The following is a 9,970-nucleotide window of genomic DNA, read 5'->3' as shown; positions in this document are numbered from 1 at the left end:
TAACGAATCTTAAAAGTGCTATCTATGGCGGGGGCACTAAGATGTCGCCTATATGAATGTTAATTTTTGGCAAACCACAAAATTAAGGACTTTACTTTGTAAACATTCAAGAAAGGATAGTGATACAAGGCCGTAAAATGTATCGTTGAAGAACTTATGGTTGTGCATTGCTCAGTGTGTGATGTGTTTATGAGGTTGGTCCAATGTCCAAGTGGTTCAAAGCTTGTCTACCATCTTGAAGGATTGATTTCAAAGAACCTTCACTAAGATAGTGGTTCAATCGAAAGACACCATTATTTATGCATATGAGTGTCAGATTACTTGGTGACCTTTTAGAAATCCATTTTCTAAATTTTGAAAATGGCGGAGGATTGTTGGAAACTTTTCAAAATTTGTATGATGTACATACATGTAATTAATGTATTCATTAATTTTTGGTACATGTATAGTATTGTGAATGTTCCTAAAAGTACATTCATTTATGAATGTATTCATGTATATGAGAATTATTGAATGAAAGGATAGATTCATGTTTTGATCTAAATGATCATGAGATGCATGAATTAAAGTGCATGAATGTGTACACAATACTTTGAATCTATTCATACAAGTGTTTAATGAGATCTTTTGTTTCCCAAACAATCTTCCTATATAAAGAGGTCAAGTAGAGAGTAGTTTGCTGCAGAAAATCACTTTCCTACTATCCTTACTCTCTCAAAAGCACTCCTTAGTTCACAAAGGGTTTGTCTTGCTTTGTGCAAGAGTTTAAGACAAACAAAACTTCATCTTATCTTAAAGGATATTTGTCTAAGGTTATTGCACGTTATACCGGACAAATAAAGCCTAAAGGAAAGTGATTTCTATCACGATTTGAAGCCAATTCTTGTTACAATATTTGCTAGTCCTTTACAATTTACCCAACAAAGCCTCCCGTGAAAATTTACAAACATCCCATACTTTAGACCTTTTTCTGCATTTTGTTGGTATGATGTAGTTTAAACTTTAGAATGACATGTCCTTGGAGACGCTTTGATGTAAACATTCCAACCAAAAAATGATGTCCAACAATCTATAACTCTCGTAGCAGTAACACATAAAAAATGGACCACTTTAGCATTCAAAAGTACAATACATAACCTTTAATGCATTCAACTGCAAGGAAAATTATGTTCTGCTTTTACATGACCAGATCTTTATTCATTACAACCTTTCTGAAGAAACTCCATTCTTCTTATAACTTTACTTGCCTTAACCCTGGAGACAATAGTATGACGAAATTTATAGGGACAAATACATATCACTCAACTCTTAATATAGTGAAATCCACCATCAGGCAAATAGCTAGAAGGAATTATTGCCACAACAAAGCTATGTCTTCATGTCCTCTTCCAGGTTGACAATGGTGGAGTTTCAGAATTTTGCCATGTGCTGATTTCAGGTCCGTATCTCTCACCCTTGACTCCTGCAGAAGCAATAGATTCAAGTTCCGCCATATCTTCTGCCGACAGTTTTACAGACAAAGCTCCTATATTCTGATTGAGGTTCTCAATCTTGGTAGTGCCAGGTATGGGACAAACATCATTGCCTTGGTGATGGACCCAGGCCAATGCTAGCTGTGATGGAGTACAACCCTTCCTTGAAGCAATGGCAGTGGCCCGCTCATACAACTTCTTGTTGTGCTCCAAATTCTCTGCTTGAACCTTGGCAAACCCTGCATTGTATGAATTTCAAAATTTCAAGCAACTGTAACGCCAGAAATGCAAAAGGGAGTGAAGCATGTGTCGTCTACAAATGAAGACAATATGAATAACTTCAAGATGATCGATAGTATTGTCTGAGGTGTACAAAGTTCAGGGGAAGGAACAATCAAGTAAGGTGGACTGAGTACTCTAAGAAACATCAATTGTAGAAGGTAGATCCGGAGATACATTTCCCATTAAAGAGGAGGAAACTATAATGCAAGATATCGGGAGGGAGCAATGAACAGACGGTACTAATTACTTCAAGATGATCAGAAATACTGTTTGAAGGGCACAAGTTCAGGGGAAAGAACAATGCATCAAGGTGGACTGAACACTCCAAGTAGGAAACATCAACTGTTGGAGTTAAGTTCTGAGACACATTTCCCATCAAAGAGGAAACTTAAATACAAATCAACTAATTTTTGTTTGTTTGTAGAACGATGGAGGAGGTACTACTATGAAGTATATTTCTGACCAATGAAACTCAGTTCTAGGACTGATGGTAAAGGAAAAATGATAGTTTCACAGGACAACATAAGTTCTGTGCCTGAGACTAAATGATGAAACTGAAGTCTAAGGTCCATTTCCCCTCAAAACTGTAAAGAGACGTTCACTTAAAAAATGACGTAGTTTTTTCATGTTTTGACATCTTTGCACTTTAAAATTTGATACTACCCATTGCTTGTGATTGTTGTCCACTATATAAATTTCCAGCAAGCAATAACAACCTTCAATTAATATAAGATCTTAAATTTGACAAAGCTTGTGCTATATCTCTTAATTTGAACTAAATACAGAGGACACCAAAATATGCATTCATTGAATCAACTAAAGACTCCAAGACTTGTTCGAGAGGGAAAAAAAATCCTGTTGAATTGCTATGTTTAATAGAAATTTTATTAAATGTGATCATATTACAAGCCTTAATCAAATTATTGGATATCAAAAAGTGCAGCAACATATAACAGATAGACAACAATAGGGATATCAAGCAAGATTGCCACTGAATCTGGTAAAAGTAGATGAGTGAGAAACTTATTCGAACTATAAACAATCTATACTCAAAAACATATGTACAAACCTTTCGAAAGTCACCTTCAGCCAAATTCTCCATCAGCTTTGGACCTGATGAGAAGAAACCTCGTCCAAGTGGACTGTATGCAACAATCCCTATGCCAAGCTCTCTGAAAGATTATACCAAAAACTGAATTGAGAACTTCATATTTCTTCTAGACCATTTAGAAAATTCAGCAGAATATATGCACTACCTGCAAGTGGGAATAATCTCTTCCTCGACATCTCTGGTCCACAATGACCACTCCAACTGTACAGCTGTTATTGGGTGAACAGCATGTGCTCTTCGAATTGTTGAAGCTGAGGCCTCAGACAGACCTATATACTTTATTTTACCCTCTTCAACCAGTTTCTTGAGCTCTCCTATCTAGAGAATTTCAATGGACAAGAAGATGCTAAGCTGATTTATTACATTCAACACTTAGGCAGATAATCGAAATATTACGTGCAAAAAGTAAAAGTTGCACTAGTTCAACGAAGTTGTGGACAAAGTATACATCAAACTGAAATCACTAATTGATGAAAATGGCAATAAGCATCCAGTGATAGTTCTCTATGTACAGCCAACCGGAGGACTTAGTTCTACTGGACCATGCCAACATAATGCTCCTCCAATATGATTACATGGCATTGTTGACTTCTATATATAATGATGGCTGTACATATCAATTATCAGTTGCCAATTTTGCTTGATTTCCGTTATACTTGCCTGTATTTTGAGTGATTAAACTGCAAGAAAGTTTCTACCTAATACTCAGGGAAAACAAGACAATTCTTTGCTGATTACATGAGAAAAAGAAGACAGAGAAATCGTTTCATAAAAGCTTAATGTAAGCAAGCTGCTGAAATCTTTGAATTGCTTGGAGAGGTCAATGGGGCAGTTGCAGCTGGCTTTCACAATTAGACAAAAAGCTGTGCTCTGAACAAAATGAGTACCATGTTTTTTAGATATCAATAATAAATGTCTATCTGCAGTGCTTTTGGCACCGACTGAAAACGAATGACAATGTAAGTAAATAGCCTATCTCAAATGAAAGAGAATGCTCAGGTCTCTTGGTTCTAAAGGAAAGCTGTACAATGTATAGCATGATATCCATCTGTATATCCCTCAGCAGGACTGTCAAGCTAATACAAGACATTTTCATTGTTTTCACTTTTCAGGATGCCTTGTGCAAAATCAGCTATACCATACTACTGATTAGCCGAGACCATAAGGTTGACTAACTTTTCTGTGCAATTTTTGAAGAATTGAAACGGACATGAAACTGAATTATTCTAAATTTGGAGTTGATCAAACTTTTGTTTCATCAAGAATGAGGTGGAGCTAAAATAAAAGAAAGGCAAGATGGAGCAAACCGTGACTTCAATGGGCACACTTGTATCGATGCGATGTTGATAATAGAGATCAATGCAGTCCACATCAAGCCGCTTCAAACTTGCTTCACAACAAGCCCTCACATAGGCTGGATCACCACGTACATCAAACTTCCTGAGGATGCTCACCTCGGCCATCCCGAGTGGCCGAGGTGGACTCACCTCGTCCCTCATCGGAGTTCATCCGTGTCCCGGACATCATCCCTGAGCTCGGGCTCGGCCGTTTCCATAGCATACTGTGTAGCCGACCTCGGCACCCCCGCCTCAGCTGCACGCTGATGATGTCAACCCACCTGACATCATCCAGGACCAGCACTTTATCTGAAAAGCACTGGAGGCACTTAATGGCACCTGCACCATATCCTCCGTCATCACTCCCAGGCGGCTACAGTGTCAGAGTCAGACCTCCTGACAGGAGACAGAGCCGTAATGCCAGAGAGTGGGTCCCGCTAGCATGAGCCTTCCGTCTTGACCACCTCTCTTCTATAAATACCCCAGACACACTCCCAACAAGTAAGCGGACACTGTTCATTAACTCATTCTCATTATTCTCGTTCTCATACTAACTTGATCGTCGGAGTGATCCCAGGGGAGAAGCCCCGCCACTCACTTCGGACACCGAGGTTCACTTCGGACACAGGAGTTCACCTCACTTCATCTCAGAGAGGACTGATCCAGGTCGGTCTAGTTACCAACCGAAAATCACCTCCTCACTTCCCATCCTGAAAACTGATTGCAAATTTGGTTGCTAGCTCCACTTTCGCTCTTATTCCTTCCTTCAAGGCCTAGAACCATGGTTTCATTATATTAATCATCAAGGACATACACATTATTGCATGGTATAACAAGTGGATTTGTGATTTCATGGATGGCACAGTCCTTCTGGAGTTTTACCAACACTTCATTGTTAAGGCTATGCCACTTCTTTGTATGGCAAAGGATATGAAAAGTATGTAATCCATTTTCTTTAACGGAGCCAATCCATTTTCTTTTTTTTTTGGTTTATATTTCTTCAGCTTAAATTTACACTCTAGCTTTGTCATTCACAAGATTTGATGCACAACATGAACATACACAGAATCGTGCACATGCAAATTAGTACAAAAATAGGGAACTGATCAATGTAGAATAATTATTTAGGGCCCTTTTAGGAACCATTTGGATCAAAGGAAAGGATAAATATATAAATAAAACATCCTAGTGAAAAAGAAAGGAAAGGAGAGCAGAGGAAAATAGTTCTCATTTGTCTTATTTGGATCAGATATGGTTGGAAAAGAAAGAAAACCTAAATATACTGTTTGGTAGAATGACAGACATGAAAGGAATAGTTTTCCTCTTTTTTTTTTTTTTTTTTTTTTAACAGCAAAAGAGGAACTTTACTTAACGATAAAATATTTACATAAGTTGCTTCGTCAAACATTCCTAGCCTGCTGTTGCATCCCACAATTTATTTGGGTGCTTGAGGCATTTTACTAGAAAATCATCAACAAGATTTTCTTTCCCTCTGTTTCCGTCTACTTTTGTATGGAAATGAGTCTGAGCAAAACACAATACATCCATTTCCTTTTCTTTCCGTTTCCTCTCCTTTCCCCTCTCAAAATCAATCCAAATACAATCCATCCATTTTCTTACCTTTCTTTCCCTTCTATTCCTTCATACATTTCTCTTTTCATAATCTTTAAAACTTTACTGCTCATAAAAAGTAAATTTTACTATCTCTTATCAGAGAAATAGTAAACTTTCCATAAAATGATGAAAATTTTAACATCAAAGACGAAAATAGTACTATTTTACCAACTCCATTATGATGTAGAATTTTGACGGAAAAAAAAAAAGAAAATAAAGAGATGGTAGCTATTCAAAGTATGCGCTAGACCTGCGACCTTCTCTTCTCAACTTTGTTGCACGTTTGACAATTGACACCACATGGATGCCATTGTCGGAATACTGAAAATTTTGGGTGACTGAACTATTTAGAAAACAATTTATTAAAAAAAACTCTCAATTTTTTTTCAACCACTTTTTTTCTCTTACAAATATATTTTTCAAGAAGAAAAAAAAAACTACAATAAAATTTTCATGAACCACCTCCAAAAACGCCAAACCAAAGTCTAGGTTTTCATGTTATTTCCAGCAATTGGAACCTTTGATTGGTGCCTTAAAAGAGTCCAGTCTTTCTGGTTAAATAGTCTAATAAAATAAACATAATTTACACTTAACCCCTTGCAATAATTCACTTGTCTCATTTTGCTACTTCCAATTTTATTTATCATCACTTTGCCCTTTCCCTATTTTTCCCCCATGTTTCCTTCCCTTTCCTTTCTTTTAGAAGGTAACATATCTCAATGGTAGAGATAAAACTTCAATTATTTTGATTCCCGTGGATGAGAAAATTATTATTAATATTCAAAGAGTTCTTTACCAAAGAATAACGAGACAAATTGAACGTTAATTACTATTATACACTAAACATGTTGTCTGCTTGGTTACCTAATAATTATAGGTCCTATTTGATAATCCAATTCAACACTTAAAATTAATAGGTTCAAATCTTATCATATTCAAACATGTTTGATAACCAAAAAATGAATATCTGAATTAATTAAATAGCATTGAATTTCTTAAACAAAACTTGCTCTAAAAAATAAATGATCAATTATTCACTGATCGTTTGATGTGACATGCACTCAAACATATCAAATTTAGTACTTAACAATTTAATAACTTTATGAATTTAGACTTTAAATTAGATTTTAATTTTCAAACTTCAATTTTACGAAATGCACCCATAGAGTATTATATTGCTCATGTATGGAAGGCTTGCTCAAGTAAATGTTTAGCTAGCAGAATTTGTGTAAATATACAACGCATAGCTCATAATAAATCAATAACTTCATAGCAAAAATCATTTTATACAAAATTGCGCCAAAATCAAAATCAAAGTAATTCATCCCATGTCTATAAAGGAGGACAAACTGAAAAGGCAGTAACATGAAAAAATGAAGCAAAAGAAAAGAAGAACAATGTCCTATTTGACTAATAATACTTACAATTTAAACAAATGGAGTTCAAGTGCTCACAAACAAAATTAAGGGGGCACAAAGGGAGACAAGTTTTGAAGTGCAGGGGGTCAAGTATAATATACCCAAATAAAATATTACAAATATGCTCTTTTAGAAATTAAAAGTACAAGATTTTATGCACAGCACACAACAGCAGAAAATTTGTAAATACGGTACCTTGCCAATGAGTATTTCGTTGGTGTGAGGTCCATACATATCGGCGGTGTCAAGATGGGTGATACCTCTGCAAATAGCATGGTGGATGAGTTTGATCATATCAGGCTCGGGCTTCGGCGGCCCGTAGGCTTCTGACATGCCCATGCAGCCCAGCCCTTGAGCTGAAACTTCAAGACCTTGCGAGCCCAGCTTGATTCTTGGCACTTTCACTTCTTCTGACGCCGCCATTTTCGGACAAGAGCACAAGACACAGAGGAAAGAGTTGAGTGGAGCAGAGTTGATTGTTTAGTAGCTGAGGCCTGAAGAGGAAGTATGGATGGACTGGACTGAGCGATTTCTGTAGTCTTGGTCTATGCTTTTATAGATAACCCAGGGCCGCCGCCGGCTGGTGGGTCATCGGGAGGACTTGTGAAGATAGGAGAATTATGGATGGACTGGACTGATGAGGGATTAGTGTAGTCTTGATCTATGCTTTTATAGATGACCCATGGCCGCCGGCGGCTGGTGGGTCCGGCGGGAGAACAGGCGAACATAGTAGATTGTTGGTCCCGTTTGAGCTGCCACTTTTTTGGAGCTTTTATAGTACAAAAAAAAAGTTAGGGATAATTTCAGGAACCTCTATGAGGTTTCTAACAATTTTACTGTACGCTTGCTTCCTTTGATTTGATAGTTTTTGTAATAAAGTTTTAAAATAATATTAATTTGATCAAATTTTTAAATAAATATCCAAAACAAATTCAATGGGAAATGTTTAAAATAGGTACTTTGTTTCCCATTATAACAGAGGACATATTTTTCTATAAACAAATTTATTTATCGGATAAAATAAAAATAAATCCGTTTTCCAATAAAACACCAACCATTTATTGGAAATAGCTATTTATTGGAAAACAGGTTTTCCAATAAAACACCAGCTATTTATTGGAAATAGCTATTTATTTTTATTTTATCCGATAAATAAATTTATTTATGGGAAAATGGGTGTTAAAGAGCTGGTATTTGATGGGAAAATGACATTTTAGGATACCAATGAATAACAGTTAAAACACATTCACAAATTTGGTATTTTAAATACTGAAGATTGGTTCCGTTTGGATTAGATATTGTTGGGGGTGTTTTTCAAACAGCACTGTAGTATTTCGAACGTGAAATACAAGTACTGTACATATATGCTATTCCTTTCCCTTTTAAACCAATCATTTTGACTTTTGTGCTTTCTGATAAAAAATTTTCATTTGTTTTTTGTGGAAATGCAAAAAAAAATTAATTATGTATAAATCGAAAAAATTACTAATTTAATTATTGGCACTTTGCTCATACGTTGAAGGACCGTTAAAAAAGCCGTGAAGAGTTGGTATTTTTATTAATGAAAACTTTTCTCGTAAATGGCATGCTCTTTATGGCTTTCCTTCATTGTATTATCAAAGTACCATACTTTTTTGTATTTATCATGAATTCACATATTGTGAATGTGAATTAAAAATTTTTCGAGATCGTATTTTTATTAATTAGTCTTTTTTTTCGCACTATCGTTAGTTTGAATGAAAAATTTTACCACATCCTGGACCATCCAACTATAAATTTAAGATTAAAGTATGAATTTAAATAATATTTGACCAAAAGGGATTATAGAATCTGTCAACTGCTTATCCTACTAATTTTGTAGAACAATTGGTCACTGTCATATTTTGAGCACAAGTTGAGTGGAGCAGAGTTTATTGTTTAGTAGCTGAGGCCTGAAGAAGAAGTATGGATGGACTGGACGATTTCTGTAGTCGTGGTCTATGCTTTTATAGATGACCCAGGGCCGCCGGCGGCTGGTGGGTCAGCGGGAGGACTTGTGAAGATAGGAGAATGTTGGCCCCGTTTGAACTGCCACTTTTTTGGAGGGTTTTGTACCAAAAAAAAATTAGGGATAATTTCAGGAACCTCTCTGAGGTTTCTAACAATTTTATTGTAAGGTTTGAAATATTACGCCTACCTCCTTTGATTTGATAGATTTTGTAATAAAAATTTAAAATAATTAATTTGATCAATTTTAAATAAATATCTAAAAATATCTTTGGATAATGAATTTTGATTTATTTTTCTATACAATTATGAAATTTTCTAGTATAGTTATAAGAAATAGGTGTCAAATTTTTAGGGATTAGTGTCGTCTTGGTCTATGCTTTTAGGGATAATTGCAAATATCGTCCCTGAGATTTCTAACCGTTGTACTCACCTCTCCTAAAATTTGAAAAATAGCACTAACTTTTCCTAAACTAGATTTTGATAGTAACTTCAACCCATGTTAGAAAAAATACCATTAAAAAAGTCTTTTGGAAAGTGAGATAATAATTTTGTTCCATTTATATCATTTTTACCTCTCATGAGGTAATATTAGTAAAAAAATATTAAGGGGCTATTGGGTTAAAGGGTTTGGGAATCACAGAATGGAATAAACCCCTTATTTGTTGCTTGGATTAAGCCTATTGGAATGTAATTTTTGGAATCATTTCTAAAAAATCTGACTTATCCCATTCTCGAGCAAATTGGGAA

The 9,970-nt window shown here is 35.6% G+C and overlaps 1 protein-coding gene across 1 annotated transcript; it reads right to left on the bottom strand.

The window, feature by feature from the left end:
• Positions 1-1,116: 1,116 nt before the first annotated feature.
• On the bottom strand, positions 1,117-7,979 carry LOC113734600 (auxin-induced protein PCNT115-like). The gene is made up of 6 exons (XM_072082251.1): positions 7,430-7,979; positions 4,905-4,975; positions 4,173-4,305; positions 3,011-3,183; positions 2,812-2,926; positions 1,117-1,700 (listed from the first exon to the last, which is right to left on the bottom strand). The coding sequence occupies exons 1-6, from the start codon at positions 7,655-7,657 to the stop codon at positions 1,377-1,379; spliced, it is 1,044 nt and encodes a 347-aa protein (XP_071938352.1). The 5' UTR covers positions 7,658-7,979; the 3' UTR covers positions 1,117-1,376.
• Between the last annotated feature and the right edge of the window lie 1,991 nt (positions 7,980-9,970).

This window comes from Coffea arabica, chromosome 3c (assembly GCF_036785885.1).
Source record: "Coffea arabica cultivar ET-39 chromosome 3c, Coffea Arabica ET-39 HiFi, whole genome shotgun sequence".
NCBI classification, from domain to species: domain Eukaryota; kingdom Viridiplantae; phylum Streptophyta; class Magnoliopsida; order Gentianales; family Rubiaceae; genus Coffea; species Coffea arabica.
Note: the sequence above shows the minus strand (reverse complement) of the source record. Positions and strands in the feature narration are given on the sequence as shown.